The sequence below is a fragment of the Oncorhynchus gorbuscha genome, linkage group LG01 (genome assembly GCF_021184085.1).
Source record: "Oncorhynchus gorbuscha isolate QuinsamMale2020 ecotype Even-year linkage group LG01, OgorEven_v1.0, whole genome shotgun sequence".
NCBI lineage: Eukaryota > Metazoa > Chordata > Actinopteri > Salmoniformes > Salmonidae > Oncorhynchus > Oncorhynchus gorbuscha.
Window position 1 is genome coordinate 115,547,210 of NC_060173.1, and position 18,422 is coordinate 115,565,631.

Here is an 18,422-nt window from a genome sequence, read left to right on the forward strand (position 1 = left end):
CTCCTTCATGTTGTCTCTACACCAATGGCATCCCCCTCTCCTTCATGTTGTCTCTAACACCAATGGCATCCCCCTCTCCTTCATGTTGTCTCTAACACCAATGGCATCCCCCTCTCGTTCAGATTTTATTTATTTTTCATCAAGGGAGGCCAAATGCTCACTGACTTCCCTTGTGTTGAATGGCACGGGCGGCAACAATGTCATACTCAATGTCAACAATGCCTTGCTATCTCTTCTGACTAACCTGGCCATGCTATCTCTTCTGACTAACCTGGCCTTGCTATCTCTTCTGACTAACCTGGCCACGCTATCTCTTCTGACTAACCTGGCCACGCTATCTCTTCTGACTAACCTGGCCACGCTATCTCTTCTGACTAACCTGGCCACGCTATCTCTTCTGACTAACCTGGCCACGCCATCACTTCTGACTAACCTGGCCTTGCTATCTCTTCTGACTAACCTGGCCACGCTATCTCTTCATGACTAACCTGGCCACACTATCTCTTCTGACTAACCTGGCCACGCTATCTCCTCTGACTAACCTGGCCATGCTATCTCTTCTGACTAACCTGGCCATGCTATCTCTTCTGACTAACCTGGCCACGCTATCTCTTCTGACTAACCTGGCCATGCTATCTCTTCTGACTAACCTGGCTACGCTATCTCTTCATGACTAACCTGGCCATGCTATCTCTTCTGACTAACCTGGCCACGCTATCTCTTCTGACTAACCTGGCCACGCTATCTCTTCTGACTAACCTGGCCACGCTATCTCTTCTGACTAACCTGGCCACGCTATCTCTTCTGACTAACCTGGCCACGCTATCTCTTCTGACTAACCTGGCCTTGCTATCTCTTCTGACTAACCTGGCCACGCTATCTCTTCTGACTAACCTGGCCACGCTATCTCTTCTGACTAACCTGGCCACGCTATCTCTTCTGACTAACCTGGCCACGCTATCTCTTCTGACTAACCTGGCCACGCTATCTCTTCTGACTAACCTGGCCACGCTATCTCTTCTGACTAACCTGGCCACGCTATCTCTTTTGACTAACCTGGCCACGCTATCTCTTCATGACTAACCTGGCCACGCTATCTCTTCTGACTAACCTGGCCACGCTATCTCTTCTGACTAACCTGGCCATGCTATCTCTTCTGACTAACCTGGCCATGCTATCTCTTCTGACTAACCTGGCCACGCTATCTCTTCTGACTAACCTGGCCACGCTATCTCTTCTGACTAACCTGGCCACGCTATCTCTTCTGACTAACCTGGCCACGCTATCTCTTCTGACTAACCTGGCCACGCTATCTCTTCTGACTAACCTGGCCACGCTATCTCTTCTGACTAACCTGGCCACGCTATCTCTTCTGACTAACCTGGCCATGCTATCTCTTCTGACTAACCTGGCCACGCTATCTCTTCTGACTAACCTGGCCACGCTATCTCTTCTGACTAACCTGGCCACGCTATCTCTTCTGACTAACCTGGCCATGCTATCTCTTCTGACTAACCTGGCCACGCTATCTCTTCTGACTAACCTGGCCACGCTATCTCTTCTGACTAACCTGGCCTTGCTATCTCTTCTGACCAACCTGGCCACGCTATCTCTTCTGACTAACCTGGCCACGCTATCTCTTCTGACTAACCTGGCCATGCTATCTCTTCTGACTAACCTGGCCATGCTATCTCTTCTGACTAACCTGGCCACGCTATCTCTTCTGACTAACCTGGCCATGCTATCTCTTCTGACTAACCTGGCCACGCTATCTCTTCTGACTAACCTGGCCACGCTATCTCTTCTGACTAACCTGGCCACGCTATCTCTTCTGACTAACCTGGCCACGCTATCTCTTCTGACTAACCTGGCCACGCTATCTCTTCTGACTAACCTGGCCACGCTATCTCTTCTGACTAACCTGGCCACGCTATCTCTTCTGACTAACCTGGCCACGCTATCTCTTCTGACTAACCTGGCCACGCTATCTCTTCTGACTAACCTGGCCACGCTATCTCTTCTGACTAACCTGGCCACGCTATCTCTTCTGACTAACCTGGCCACGCTATCTCTTCTGACTAACCTGGCCACGCTATCTCTTCTGACTAACCTGGCCACGCTATCTCTTCTGACTAACCTGGCCACGCTATCTCTTCTGACTAACCTGGCCATGCTATCTCTTCTGACTAACCTGGCCATGCTATCTCTTCTGAATAACCTGGCCATGCTATCTCTTCTGACTAACCTGGCCATGCTATCTATTCTGACTAACCTGGCCACGCTATCTCTTCTGACTAACCTGGCCACGCTATCTCTTCTGACTAACCTGGCCATGCTATCTCTTCTGACTAACCTGGCCACCCTATCTCTTCATGACTAACCTGGCCATGCTATCTCTTCTGACTAACCTGGCCACGCTATCTCTTCTGACTAACCTGGCCACGCTATCTCTTCTGACTAACCTGGCCACGCTATCTCTTCTGACTAACCTGGCCATGCTATCTCTTCTGACTAACCTTGCCATGCTATCTCTTCTGACTAACCTGGCCATGCTATCTCTTCTGACTAACCTGGCCATGCTATCTCTTCTGACTAACCTGGCCTTGCTATCTCTTCTGACTAACCTGGCCATGCTATCTCTAATGACTAACCTGGCCATGCTATCTCTTCTGACTAACCTGGTCCTGACAGTTTACTACAGTCTACTATGACTACCCTGGCCCTGACAGTTTACTGAGACTAACCTGTCATTTCTGTGTGTCTGTCTGTGTAGAGTCTATCCTACAGCGTATGGTGGAGACCCTGGAGATGTACGGTGTTGATCCTAGAGACCTGACCCCCCAGCAGCTCTACAGACTGGCTGTGGTGCTGCAGAGGATGAAGGCTGACGACCAGGAGAACGCAGGTACCACAGACCTCTGTCTGTCTGTCTGTCTGTCTGTCTGTCTGTCTGTCTGTCTGTCTGTCTGTCTGTCTGTCTGTCTGTCTGTCTGTCTGTCTGTCTGTCTGTCTGTCTGTCTGTCTGTCTGTCTGTCTGTCTGTCTGTCTGTCTGTCTGTCTGTCTGTCTGTCTGTCTGTCTGTCTGTCTGTCTGTCTGTCTGTCTGTCTGTCTGTCTGTCTGTCTGTCCATGGTGCTGCAGCTGATGCAGGCTGAGGACCATTGTTCTGATCTGACTCACAACTGTTCTGGCTCGGATATTCTCTTCTCATATTAGTCTCTTCTTGCCTCGTTGGACCATCCTGTTCTCACGAGCAGTCAGAATGGTGGATGTGTAACAAGGCCAGCTCAGTACATCTATCTGCACAGAGAAGGGAGCGTCGTCATTCAATATCAATGAATAATGAACGAATTACACACCAGTCATTTCCTGGAAATCAGATTCCCGGGACCACCCATACGTAGAATGTATGCACACATGACTGTAAGTCGCTTTGGATAAAAGCGTCTGCTAAATGGCATATTATTATTATTATTATTATTTAATTTTAATCTTTATTCTCTTTTTTCAGATCCGTTTACCAATGAACCGATCACACCGAAGGAGGTATGTTCAGATCAGATCAGTGCACAAATACAGTACTAAGTGGTATTGCATGACATTTATAATATTAGGTATATATTATAATGCCGATATCATGGTCATTGTCCTGTCTCTTGGTGTCTCTGGGTGTCCTTTACACAGAAACAGCAGACGCTTAAAAACAGTGACACCGTGTCCAACAAGGGACAGAATGCTCCCCTCCCTGTCCCCTCTCCTTCTTCTACCTCGGTAGCTGATGTGGCCCCTACCCTGGCCCCTGCTGCCACTAGTCCCACCCTCAAAGCACCTATAGGGGTCAGTGTGACGGCCAAGGACTCCTCTGTCTCTGTGGAGGATGTGAAAGAGAAGGTGAAAAGCTCCATTGTCCCAGCAGGGCCACCAGCTGCTGAGAGGGGAACAGCAGCTAGGGAGGAGTATGGATACATCGTCACTAACCAGAGGTCAGTTCTGGTAACTTACTGTGTGGATCTCTTATACAAGTTAGGATTCAGACCGTAGTCCTTAATACTGTCTGTAAAGCTGTGACTCGTACCTTAGTCCTTAATACTGTCTGTAAAGCTATGACTCGTACCTTAGTCCTTAATACTGTCTGTAAAGCTGTGACTCGTACCTTAGTCTTTCATGCTGTTTGTAAAGCTATGACTCGTACCTTAGAATTTCATGCTTTCTGTAAAGCTTTGACTCGTACCTTAGAATTTCATGCTTTCTGTAAAGCTATGACTCCTACCTTAGTCCTTAATACTGTCTGTAAAGCTATGACTCGTACCTTAGTCCTTAATACTGTCTGTAAAGCTATGACTCGTACCTTAGTCCTTAATACTGTCTGTAAAGCTATGACTCGTACCTTAGTCCTTAATACTGTCTGTAAAGCTATGACTCGTACCTTAGTCCTTAATACTGTCTGTAAAGCTATGACTCGTACCTTAGTCCTTAATACTGTCTGTAAAGCTATGACTCGTACCTTAGTCCTTAATACTGTCTGTAAAGCTATGACTCGTACTTTAGTCCTTAATACTGTCTGTAAAGCTATGACTCGTACCTTAGTCCTTAATACTGTCTGTAAAGCTATGACTCGTACCTTAGTCCTTAATACTGTCTGTAAAGCTATGACTCGTACCTTAGTCCTTAATACTGATACTTGGCTTTTTTTACACATCTAAATGATACTATGGTATCTAAATGATACTATGGCATCTAAATGATACTATGGTATCTAAATGATACTATGGCATCTAAATGATACTATGGTATCTAAATGATACTATGGTATCTAAATGATACTATGGCATCTAAATGATACTATGGTATCTAAATGATACTATGGTATCTAAATGATACTATGGTATCTAAATGATACTATGGCATCTAAATGATACTATGGCATCTAAATGATACTATGGTATCTAAATGATACTATGGCATCTAAATGATACTATGGCATCTAAATGATACTATGGCATCTAAATGATAATATGGTATCTAAATGATACTATGGCATCTAAATGATACTATGGCATCTAAATGATACTATGGTATCTAAATGATACTATGGTATCTAAATGATACTATGGTATCTAAATGATACTATGGCATCTAAATGATACTATGGCATCTAAATGATACTATGGCATCTAAATGATACTATGGTATCTAAATGATACTATGGTATCTAAATGATACTATGGTATCTAAATGATACTATGGTATCTAAATGATACTGCATAAGGCAATTATATCATTACCTCTGCAGAGCAGGATGTTTTAGTATATTTAATATTATAATTTTAAGTCTAGACTCTAAGGGCCTATGGTTGTTGATGAATGTAATGTCTTAATTGCACGTTGTCGTTGTTGTTGTTGTTGTTGTCATGGTTGTTGTCGTTGTCATTGTTGTTGTCGTTGTCATTGTTGTTGTCGTTGTCATTGTTGTTGTCATTGCACGTTGTCGTCGTTGTTGTTGTTGTTGTCGTTGTCATTGTCGTTGTCGTTGTTGTTGTCATTATCGTTGTTGTTGTCATTGTCGTTGTCGTTGTTGTCGTCGTCGTCGTCGTTGTCGTTGTCATTGTCGTTGTCGTTGTCATTGTTGTTGTTGTCATTGTTGTTGTCGTTGTCATTGTCATTGTCATTGTCATTGTCATTGTCGTTGTTGTTGTCATTATCGTTATTGTTGTCATTGTCATTGTCATTGTCGTCGTCGTCGTCGTCGTCGTCGTCATTGTCATTGTCGTTGTTGTCGTTGTTGTCGTTGTCGTTGTCATTGTTGTTGTCGTTGTCATTGTTGTTGTTGTCATTGTTGTTGTCGTTGTCATTGTCATTGTCATTGTCGTTGTTGTTGTCATTATCGTTGTTCTTGTCATTGTTGTTGTTGTCATTGTCGTTGTCGTCGTTGTCGTTGTCATTGTTGTTGTCGTTGTCGTTGTCGTTGTCGTTGTCGTTGTTGTTGTCATTGTCGTTGTTGTCGTTGTCATTGTTGTTGTTGTTGTCGTTGTCGTTGTCGTTGTCGTTGTCGTTGTTGTTGTCGTTGTCATTGTCGTTGTTGTTGTCATTGTTGTTGTTGTCATTGTTGTTGTCGTTGTCGTTGTTGTTGTCGTTGTCATTGTTGTTGTTGTTGTTGTTGTTGTTGTTGTCGTTGTCGTTGTCGTTGTCGTTGTCGTTGTCATTGTCGTTGTCGTTGTCATTGTTGTTGTCGTTGTCATTGTTGTTCTCCAGTCCTCTCAGTCTGTATGATGGGGTGAAACTACTAGAACTATTGGCAGAGAGAATTCACCTGACTACCAGCAGCTTCATCAACATCAGGTACTGTATGGTCACGGTGTGTGTGTGTCTCTGTGGACGTGTGCTTGTATGCGTGCGTGTGTGTGTGTATGTGTCTGCCTGTATGACTGTGTGTGGCAGTATATACAGTAAGTCAATAACACCTGTTTCCCTGCTTGCTATGTTGCTCCAGTGTTGTGGGTCCAGCCCTGACGTTCAGGATCAGACAAAACCCTCAGAATATGAGTGCAGAGGACGTGGCTGAGAAGGCTGGTGAGAAAGAACCTGTCTGTCTGTCTGTCTGTCTGTCTGTCTGTCTGTCTGTCTGTCTGTCTGTCTGTCTGTCTGTCTGTCTGTCTGTCTGTCTGTCTGTCTGTCTGTCTGTCTGTCTGTCTGTCTGTCTGTCTGTCTGTCTGTCTGTCCCTCTCGCTCTTTCTCTTTTCTCCTCTAGGCCTCTCGCTCACAGATTAAAATGCTGCACAAGAGGGAGACAGAAAGACAGAGATAATGAAACTAGGTCTGGGATCTTTTTGGGGTGTTGTCCCAAACACCACCCTATTCCATATACAGTGCACTACTTTTGACCAGGGTCCATAAGGTAGTGCACTACTTTTGACCAGGGTCCATAAGGTAGTGCACTACTTTTCCCAAGGGTCCGTATGGCTCTGGTCGTTTGTGGTGCAGCCTCTATCAGCAGCCAGACAGCTCTCTGGCATTCTGGGCCCTGTCGTTTGTGGTGCAGCCTCTATCAGCAGCCAGACAGCTCTCTGGCATTCTGGGCCCTGTCGTTTGTGGTGCAGCCTCTATCAGCAGCCAGACAGCTCTCTGGCATTCTGGGCCCTGTCGTTTGTGGTGCAGCCTCTATCAGCAGCCAGACAGCTCTCTGACATTCTGGGCTCTGGACATTTTTTAATCCCTACATTTCATGCAATCCTAAAATTCAAATTTAACTCAACCATTGTAACATTTCCTTATATATACAGTTGAAGTCAGAAGTTTACATACTCTTTGGTTGGAGTCATTAAAACTCGTTTTTCAACCACTCCACAAATTTCTTGTTAACAAACTATAGTTTTGGCAAGTCGGTTAGGACATCTACTTTGTGCATGACACAAGTAATTTTTCCAACAATTGTTTATTGACAGATTATTTCACTTATAATTCACTGTATCAATTCCAGTGGGTCAGAAGTTTACGTTCACTAAGTTGACTGTGCCTTTAAACAGCTTAGACAATTCCAGAAAATTATGTCAGGGCTTTAGAAGCTTCTGATAGGCTTATTGACATCATTTGAGTCAATTGGAGGTGTACCTGTGGATGTATTTCAAGGCCTACCTTTTAACTCAGTGCCTCTTTGCTTGACATCATGGGAAAATCAAAAGTAATCAGCCAAAAACTCCACAAGTCTGGTTCATCCTTGGGAACAATTTCCAAACACCTGAAGGTACCACGTTCATCTATACAAGCAATAGTACGCAAGTATAAACACCATGGGACCACGCAGCCATCATACCACTCAGGAAGGAGACGCCTTCTGTCTCGTAGAGACAGAACAACAGCAAAGGACCTTGTAAAGATGCTGGAGGAAACAGGTACAAAAGTATCTATATCCACAGTAAAATGACTCCTATATCAACATAATCTGAAAGGCCGCTCAGCAAGGAAGCTACTGCTCCAAAACCGCCATAAAAATGGCAGATTACGGTTTGCAACTGCACATGGGGACAAAGCTGTACTTTTTGGAGAAATGTCCTTTCGCTGATGAAACAAAAATAGAACTGTTTGGCCATAATGACCATCATTATGTTTAGAGGAAAAAAAGGGAGGCTTGCAAGCTGAATAACACCATCCCAACCGTGAATCACGGGGGTGGCAGCATCATGTTGTGGGGGTGCATTGCTGAAGGAGGGACAGGTGCACTTCACAAAATAGATGGCACCATGAGGATGGAAAATGATGTGGATATATTGAAGTAACATCTCAAGACATCAGTCAGGAAGTTAAAGCTTGGTTGCAAATGGGTCTTCCAAATGGACAATGACCCCAAGCGTACTTCCAAAGTTGTGGCAAAATGGCCTAAGTATAACAAAATCAAGGTATTGGAGTGGCCATCACAAAGCCTTGACCTCAATCCTATAGAAAATTTGTGGGCAGAACTGAAAAAATGTGTGCGAGCAAGGAGGCCTACAAACCTGACTCAGTTACACCAGCTCTATCAGGAGGAATGGGCCAAAATTCACCCAACTTATTGTGGGAAGCTTGTTGAAGGCTACCTGAAAAATTTGACCCAAGTTAAACAATTTAAAGGCAATGCTATCGAATACTAATTGAATGTATGTTATTTTCTGACCCACTGGGAATGTGATGAAAGAAATAAATGCCGAAATAAATCATTCTCTCTACTATTATCCTGATATTTCACATTCTTAAAATATTGTGGTGATCCTAACTGACCTAAGACAGGGAATTTATACTCTGATTAAATGTCAGGAAATGGGAAAAACTGTATGTTAACATCAGAACTATTTCTTTGAGAAACTCGAGAGGAAATTATTTAAAAAATGTAAAACTGAGTTTATTCAATTTAGTGACAAAATAAAATATCTTTATCTTTAAATATATATTTCCCACTGTCTGTCTGTGGCAGTACTCCAGCTGAATTTAAAAGTTAGACCCTGGCTGGGTTGAGAGAGACATGTACTGATGTCAACATTTCCCTGTCCTTTTTCGATGATTCTAGTTAGGTGTGGTTTATAACCCACAATTCCTTTTACTCTGAGCCTCATAGGAGCTGACAGCACAGACTGTGATTCCAAAATAGTCCCTATTCAAGCGCATTACTTTTGACTCATAGGGCTCAGACAGAATAGTATGTTGATATTCATGAATGATAACTGTTGGCTCTGTTTGTTGTGGTTTTGTCTCTGTCAGTGTCTGAGAAGACCTTTCTGGAGTCTGAGACAGGACTGAAGATCCTGCAGACTGGTGTGGGAGAGGTATAGTATAACTGTACAAATACACACTCTCTCTCTCTTTCTCTCTCTGTCTCTCTCTCTGTCTCTCTCTGTCTGTCCCTCTCTGTCTGTCTCTCTGTCTGTCTCTCTCTGTCTGTCTCTCTCTGTCTGTCTCTCTCTGTCTGTCTCTCTCTGTCTGTCTCTCTCGGTCTGTCTCTCTCGGTCTGTCTCTCTCGGTCTGTCTCTCTCGGTCTCTCTGTCGTACACTGAGGATATGGTTGCAGAATTCTGCGTGCACAGTCTCAATTTGGTGTTTTTCCCATGTTGTGAATTCTTGGTTGGTGAGCGGACCCCAGATATCACATCCATAAAGGGCAATGGGTTCTATAACTATTCAAGTATTTTTGCCAGATCCTAATTGTTATGTTAAATGTTATGTTCCTTTTGATGGCATAGAAGGACCTTCTTGCCTTGTCTCTCAGATCGTTCACAGCTTTGTGGAAGTTACCTGTGGCTCAGATGTTTAGGCCACGGTATGTATAGTTTTTTGTGTGCTCTAGGGCAACGGTGTCTAGATGGGATTTGTATTTGTGGTCCTGGCGACTGGACCTTTTTTGAAACACCATTATTTTGGTCTTACTGAGATTTACTGTCATGGCCCAGGACTGAAATCTGTGCAGAAGATCTAGGTGCTGCTATAGGCCCTCCTTGGTTGGGGATTATCAGCCAACAGTAAACATTGGATGGCAGATTCTAGTAGGGTGAGGCCAGGTGCTGCAGACTGTTCTAAGTGCCCTCGCCAATTCGTTGATATATATGTTGAAGAGGGTGGGGCTTAAGCTGCATCCCTGTCTCACCCCACGGCCCTGTGGGACGAAATGTGTTTTTTGCCAATTTTAACCGCATACTTTTTGTTTGTCTAAATGGATTGTCATATGTTTTTCCCCCAACACCACTTTTCATCAATTTGTATAGCAGACCAATGGTGTAAAAATACTTTTAAATACGTTTTACTTTTAAAGACTTAAGTCGTTTTTTGGGATATCTGTACTTTACTATTTTTGACAACTTTTACTTTTACTTCACCTAAAGAAAAGTATGTACTTTTTACGCCATGCATTTTTCGCTGACACCCAAAAGTACTCGTTACATTTTGAATGCTCAGCAGGACGGGAAAACGGTCCAATTCACGCACTTATCAACAGAACATCCCTGGTCGTCCCTTATGCCTCTGATCTGAAGGACTCACTAACCACTAATGCTTCATTTGTAAATTATGTCTGGGTGTTGGACCCTGGCTATCCGTAAATAAAATGAAAACAAGAAAATTAGTAAATGAATTTGAAATGATTTATACTTTTGATACTTAAGTATATTTAAAAACAAATACTTTTAGACCTTTCTCAAGTAGGATTTTACTGGGTGACTTTCACTTTCACTTGAGTCATTTTCTATTAAGGTATCTTTACTTTTACTCAATATGACAGTTGGGTACTTTTCCCACCACTATAGCAGACCCTCATGCCAAATTGAGTCCAAAGCATTTTTTAAATCAATAAAGCATGAGAAGACTTTGCCTTTGTTTTGGTTTGTTTGTCAATTAGGTTGTGAAGGGTGAATACGGGGGTCTGTCTTATGGTCATTTTCCACTTTGTGGATTGGGGTGATCATATCTTGGTTCCAAATATTGGGGATCTGAGGATGATGGTAAAGTGTTTAAGCATAGCCAACTGGAATTTGTTGTTTGTATATTTTATAATTTCATTGAGGATACCATCAACACCACAGGCCTTTTTGGTTTGTTTATTTTGTCCTCTAGTTCATTCAAGGTAATTGGAGAATCCAGTGGGTTCAGGTAGTCTTTAATAGTTGATTCTAAGATTTGTAATTGATCATGTATATCATTTGGCTGTTTGTTCTTTGTTATAGAGCCAAAAAGATTGGAGAAGTGGTTTATCCTTAAACCTTTTGTCCAGTAAATTGTCTAAAAGGGTTTGAATTTGTTGTTGCCTAATTGTTTTTTGTAGATTTCCACACAATTTCCCTTCCATCTATAGCATTTCTTAATATTACTCAGTTCCTTTGGCTTTGATGCCTCATGATTGAGTATTGCTCTGTTCAAGAAGACTGTGAGTTTGCTGTGATCTGATAGGGGTGTCAGTGGGCTGACTGTGAATGCTCTGAGAGACTCTGGGTTGAGGTCAGTGATAATGTAGTCTACAGTACTACTGCCAAGAGATGAGCTATAGGTGTACCTACCTTTGGAGTCCCACCGAAGCCTACCTTACGAGTCCCCTCGAAGCCTACTATTGACTATGTACATATGTAAGAGCTGCAGGAGTTGTGACACATTTTTGTTGGTTATGTTGTCATAGTTGTGTCTAGGTGGGAATATGGGGGAGGGAATGCTGTCAGCTCCAGGTAGGTGTTTGTCCCCCTGTGTGCTGAGGATGTCAGGTTCTTGTCCAGTTCTGGCATTTAGGACCATCACAGTAGGTGTGAGCAGAGCATGTTGAGCATCGGATACATACCTCCTAGGCTGCAGGTTGGGGCTTGGGCCTGTTTCTCTGCTCAGAGCCTGGGCATCTCTCTCTCTCCCTCTCTCCCGCTCTCCCTCCCTTCCTCCCTCCTCCCCCTGCCCCCCCCAAATATATGGAGACTTGGCTGTCTCTATCTCAATAAGAGAGTGTGCAAAGCTGTCAACAAGGCAAAGGTTGGCTACTTATGTGTTATTTCATAGTATTCATGTCTTCACTATTACTCTGTTCTACTCTACTCTACACTACTCTGTTCTACTCTGCTCTGTTCTACTCTACTCTGTTCTACTCTACTCTGTTCTACTCTGCTCTGTTCTGCTCTGTTCTACTCTATTCTGTTCTGCATCTCTCCCACATACTACCTATTCTTGCTGGGGCAACAAACCAGACCCTCCCACACCTCCTCTCCTCTACCTCTGTTACTCTCCCTTACCCAACAGCAACAAGTGCCGCTGTTGCTAGGGCAACACCTTTTGAAGTGACAAGTGGTGTACGGCGATTGAATGGAGTTTGACGGAAAGATCTTTGAGGCCTTACATTGGAGCCTAGGAGAAAGCATTTTTCTTCGTTCCATTCCCTTTCTCTTTTCGTTTCACTAACTTGCCCTGCTCTTTCCTTGTGTATCGGTCCACCCTACTTGATACACATTTCTGTAATCCTTTGCTGAAATCCCAAACCCTCCTTTCCAAGAGGCTATTTTCAGGATTATTAGTGATATCAGGACTTGTCGGGTCATACATCAGGAGTGGAAGAAGGAGAGCTCATCTAATGTTTTATGTTTCGCATCATCCTCATTTGATGATGGAGCGGATGATCCTGGAGAGATGGAGCGGATGAGAGATGGAGCGGATGAGAGATGGAGCGGATGAGAGATGGAGCGGATGAGAGATGGAGCGGATGAGAGATGGAGCGGATGAGAGATGGAGCGGATGAGAGATGGAGCGGATGAGAGATGGAGCGGATGAGAGATGGAGCGGATGAGAGATGGAGCGGATGAGAGATGGAGCGAATGAGAGATGGAGCGGATGAGAGATGGAGCGGATGAGAGATGGAGCGGATGAGAGATGGAGCGGATGAGAGATGGAGCGGATGAGAGATGGAGCGGATGAGAGATGGAGCGGATGAGAGATGGAGCGGATGAGAGATGGAGATGATCCTGGAGAGGAACCAGGCTATGAGGGGTGGAGATTAGAAACATAGAGAGGAACCAGGCTATGAGGGGTGGAGATTAGAAACATAGAGAGGAACCAGGCTATGAGGGGTGGAGATTAGAAACATAGAGAGGAACCAGGCTATGAGGGGTGGAGATTATAAACCTAGAGAGGAACCAGGCTATGAGGGGTGGAGATTAGAAACCTAGAGAGGAACCAGGCTATGAGGGGTGGAGATTAGAAACATAGAGAGGAACCAGGCTATGAGGGGTGGAGATTAGAAACATAGAGAGGAACCAGGCTATGAGGGGTGGAGATTAGAAACATAGAGAGGAACCAGGCTATGAGGGGTGGAGATTAGAAACATAGAGAGGAACCAGGCTATGAGGGGTGGAGATTAGAAACATAGAGAGGAACCAGGCTATGAGGGGTGGAGATTAGAAACATAGAGAGGAACCAGGCTATGAGGGGTGGAGATTAGAAACATAGAGAGGAACCAGGCTATGAGGGGTGGAGATTAGAAACATAGAGAGGAACCAGGCTATGAGGGGTGGAGATTAGAAACCAGGCTAGAGGGGTGGAGAACCCAGGCTATGAGGGGTGGAGATTAGAAACATTGAGAGGAACCAGGCTATGAGGGGTGGAGATTAGAAACATAGAGAGGAACCAGGCTATGAGGGGTGGAGATTAGAAACATAGAGAGGAACCAGGCTATGAGGGGTGGAGATTAGAAACATAGAGAGGAACCAGGCTATGAGGGGTGGAGATTAGAAACATAGAGAGGAACCAGGCTATGAGGGGTGGAGATTAGAAACATAGAGAGGAACCAGGCTATGAGGGGTGGAGATTAGAAACCTAGAGAGGAACCAGGCTATGAGGGGTGGAGATTAGAAACATAGAGAGGAACCAGGCTATGAGGGGTGGAGATTAGAAACATAGAGAGGAACCAGGCTATGAGGGGTGGAGATTAGAAACATTGAGAGGAACCAGGCTATGAGGGGTGGAGATTAGAAACATAGAGAGGAACCAGGCTATGAGGGGTGGAGATTAGAAACATAGAGAGGAACCAGGCTATGAGGGGTGGAGATTAGAAACCTAGAGAGGAACCAGGCTATGAGGGGTGGAGATTAGAAACCTAGAGAGGAACCAGGCTATGAGGGGTGGAGATTAGAAACATAGAGAGGAACCAGGCTATGAGGGGTGGAGATTAGAAACATAGAGAGGAACCAGGCTATGAGGGGTGGAGATTAGAAACATTGAGAGGAACCAGGCTATGAGGGGTGGAGATTAGAAACATAGAGAGGAACCAGGCTATGAGGGGTGGAGATTAGAAACATAGAGAGGAACCAGGCTATGAGGGGTGGAGATTAGAAACCTAGAGAGGAACCAGGCTATGAGGGGTGGAGATTAGAAACATAGAGAGGAACCAGGCTATGAGGGGTGGAGATTAGAAACATAGAGAGGAACCAGGCTATGAGGGGTGGAGATTAGAAACATAGAGAGGAACCAGGCTATGAGGGGTGGAGATTATAAACCTAGAGAGGAACCAGGCTATGAGGGGTGGAGATTAGAAACATAGAGAGGAACCAGGCTATGAGGGGTGGAGATTATAAACCTAGAGAGGAACCAGGCTATGAGGGGTGGAGATTATAAACCTAGAGAGGAACCAGGCTATGAGGGGTGGAGATTATAAACCTAGAGGAACCAGGCTATGAGGGGTGGAGATTAGAAACATGGAGAGGAACCAGGCTATGAGGGGTGGTCAGTCCTCTTCTGGCTGTGTCGGAAGACTCCTAGGGCTCAGGTACTCCGAGAGAGAGAGAAAGAAACAGAAAAAGAGAGAGAATTAGAGAGAGCACACTTAAATTCACACAGGACACCAGATAAGACAGGAGAATTACACCAGATAAAACAGACTGACCCTAGCCGCCCGACACATAAACTACTACAGCATAAATACCGGAGGCTGAGACAAGTGATGCACCCCTCCTAGGGACGGCATGGAAGAGCACCAGTAATCCAGTGACTCAGCCCCTGTAATAGGGTCAGAGGCAGAGAATCCCAGTGGAGAGAGGGGAACCGGCCAGGCAGAGACAGCAAGGGCGGTTCGTTGCTCCAGTGCCTTTCCGTTCACCTTCACACTCCTGGGCCAGACTACACTCAGTCATAGGACCTACTGAAGAGATTAATGCAATTATGCTGATCGAATCAAACGACTTCAATTAAAGTGCTTATTGGCTACAGAAAGAGTCTGAACCGTTTCTATAATAGGTATATTAATTAACAATTTAATCATGTTTCTTACCATGTTAATTCTATCATTTTTATTTGTCTATTATGGTGGTTGGCTTTAGAAATAACAACATTGCCGTGACATTTCCAGATGTCCTTTAAATGCACTGAAGGTTTATCAGGAAACACCACCAATAAATATAATAATACTGTCTTCACATTTATTATGTTCATACTTTATGGTACGAGCTCGGCAGAAGTCAATCAAATGACAGTAATAAAGAACGTTGGAGATGGTGTTTGGAAACAACAGTGTCTCTACCCTAACTAACCGTCGCAGTCCTTTTAGTCGTTACACAGTCTGTACGGCCAGTGGTCTGTGTTATCTGCCTCAGCTAGTGGTGACAGGTGGGTGGTTACTGTGGTGACAGGTGGGTGGTTACTGTGGTGACAGGTGGGTGGTTACTGTGGGTGGTTACTGTGGTGTCAGGTGGGGGGTTGCTGTGGTGACAGGTGGGTGGTTACTGTGGTGACAGGTGGGTGGTTACTATGGGTGGTTACTGTGGTGACAGGTGGGTGGTTACTGTGGGTGGTTACTGTGGTGACAGGTGGGTGGTTACTGTGGTGTCAGGTGGGGGGTTGCTGTGGTGACAGGTGGGTGGTTACTGTGGTGACAGGTGGGTGGTTACTGTGGTGACAGGTGGGTGGTTACTGTGGTGTCAGGTGGGTGGTTACTGTGGTGTCAGGTTGGTGGTTACTGTAGTGTCAGGTGGGTGGTTACTGTGGTGTCAGGTGGGTGGTTACTGTGGTGACAGGTGGGTGGTTACTGTGGTGTCAGGTGGGTGGTTACTGTGGTGACAGGTGGGTGGTTACTGTGGTGACAGGTGGGTGGTTACTGTGGGTGGTTACTGTGGTGACAGCTGGGTGGTTACTGTAGTGTCAGGTGGGTGGTTACTGTGGTGACAGGTGGGTGGTTACTGTGGTGTCAGGTGGGTGGTTACTGTGGTGACAGGTGGGTGGTTACTGTGGTGACAGGTGGGTGGTTACAGTGGGTGGTTACTGTAGTGTCAGGTGGGTGGTTACTGTGGTGACAGGTGGGTGGTTACTGTGGTGTCAGGTGGGTGGTTACTGTGGTGACAGTTGGGTGGTTACTGTGGGTGGTTACTGTAGTGTCAGGTGGGTGGTTACTGTGGTGACATGTGGGTGGTTACTGTGGTGGCAGGTGGGTGGTTACTGTGGTGACAGGTGGGTGGTTACTATGGTGACAGGTGGGTGGTTACTGTGGTGACAGGTGGGTGGTTGCTGTGGTGTCAGGTGGGTGGTTACTGTGGTGACAGGTGGGTGGTTACTGTGGTGTCAGGTGGGTGGTTACTGTGGTGACAGGTGGGTGGTTACTGTGGTGTCAGGTGGGTGGTTACTGTGGTGACAGGTGGGTGGTTACTGTGGGTGGTTACTGTAGTGTCAGGTGGGTGGTTACTGTGGTGACAGGTGGGTGGTTACTGTGGTGTCAGGTGGGTGGTTACTGTGGTGACAGGTGGGTGGTTACTGTAGTGTCAGGTGGGTGGTTACTGTGGTGACAGGTGGGTGGTTACTGTGGTGTCAGGTGGGTGGTTACTGTGGTGACAGGTTGGTGGTTACTGTAGTGTCAGGTGGGTGGTTACTGTGGTGACAGGTGGGTGGTTACTGTGATGACAGGTGGGTGCTTACTGTGGTGTCAGGTGGGTGGTTACTGTGGTGACAGGTGGGTGGTTACTGTGGTGACAGGTGGGTGGTTACTGTGGGTGGTTACTGTAGTGTCAGGTGGGTGGTTACTGTGGTGACAGGTGGGTGGTTACTGTGGTGTCAGGTGGGTGGTTACTGTGGTGACAGGTGGGTGGTTACTGTGGTGACAGGTGGGTGGTTACAGTGGGTGGTTACTGTAGTGTCAGGTGGGTGGTTACTGTGGTGACAGGTGGGTGGTTACTGTGGTGTCAGGTGGGTGGTTACTGTGGTGACAGGTGGGTGGTTGCTGTGGTGACAGGTGGGTGGTTACTGTGGTGACAGGTGGGTGGTTACTGTGGTGACAGGTGGGTGGTTACTGTAGTGTCAGGTGGGTGGTTACTGTAGTGTCAGGTGGGTGGTTACTGTGGTGTCAGGTGGGTGGTTACTGTGGGTGGTTACTGTGGTGTCAGGTGGGTGGTTACTGTGGTGACAGGTGGGTGGTGACAGGGTACAATTCCCCTAGATAACCCACCCTAAATCACACCCCGACCCAAACAACATGGAGAATAAACAGCCCGTGACAAATAGACAATAAACAAACAGTGAAATAAGCAATCAAATAATGAACAGTAACATTACACCCACAAACGTTCCAAAATAATAAAGACATTTCAAAAGTCATATGTGAAAATACACAAGGGAAAATAAATAAGCATAAATATGGGTTGTATTTACAATGGTGTTTGTTCTTCACTGGTTGTCCTTTTCTTGTGGCAACAGGTCACAAATCTTGCTGCTGTGATGTCACACTGTGGAATTTCACCCAGTAGATTTGGGAGTTTACCAACCCCCCCCCCCGTATAAAGTCTCACTGTTGTTATTTTACTGCTGCTCTTTAATTACTTGTTACTTTTTAGTTCTTATTCTTATTCGTATATATTTTTTTAACTGCATTGTTGGTTAGGGCCTCATAAGTAAGCATTTCACTGTAAGGTCTACTACACCTGTTGTATTCAGCATTTCACTGTACGGTTGTATTTGGCACATATGACTAATAAAATTGGATTTGATTTGAATGAACTACAGGATAAAATACAAACCCTCCAATCCAAAAAGGCCTGTGGTGTTGATGGTATCCTAAATAAAATTATAAAATATACTAACCACAAATTCCAAATTACTTCTGGTCTCCCGAGTGGCACTGCATCTCAGTGCTACAGGCGTCACTACAGACCCTGGTTTGATCCCGGGCTGTATCACAACCAGCTGTCATCGGGAGTCCCATATGGCGGCGCACAATTGGCCCAGGGTCATCTGGGTTAGGGGAGGGTTTGGCCTTGGGTGGGCCGTCATTGTAAAATATGAATGTGTTCTTAAATTACTTGCCTAGTTAAAGAAATATTTAAACTCTTTAACATCATCCTTAGCTCTAGTGGGGGGATATAGGTAGAACACGGGAGGACATTTTTGCATTTTTTGACAAATGTTAAATATCCTATTTTGATTAATTTAATAGAGTTAGTTAGGTCTGCTCTATACCAAATTAGCATA

The 18,422-nt window shown here is 45.1% G+C and overlaps 1 protein-coding gene across 2 annotated transcripts in view; it reads left to right on the forward strand.

Annotated features, from left to right (window-relative positions):
- LOC124032128 (receptor-type tyrosine-protein phosphatase-like N) overlaps nucleotides 1-18,422 on the forward strand; it is an 86,769-nt gene that overhangs the window by 39,245 nt on the left and 29,102 nt on the right. Inside the window, exons 7-12 of one of the 2 annotated variants that reach the window (XM_046344292.1) lie at nucleotides 2,774-2,905; nucleotides 3,511-3,545; nucleotides 3,684-3,982; nucleotides 6,252-6,338; nucleotides 6,490-6,569; nucleotides 9,228-9,292. In XM_046344292.1, coding sequence (XP_046200248.1) covers nucleotides 2,774-2,905; nucleotides 3,511-3,545; nucleotides 3,684-3,982; nucleotides 6,252-6,338; nucleotides 6,490-6,569; nucleotides 9,228-9,292 — 698 coding nt within the window. The remainder of the gene's footprint in view (nucleotides 1-2,773; nucleotides 2,906-3,510; nucleotides 3,546-3,683; nucleotides 3,983-6,251; nucleotides 6,339-6,489; nucleotides 6,570-9,227; nucleotides 9,293-18,422) is intronic. The other variant, XM_046344376.1, reaches the window with a different exon arrangement.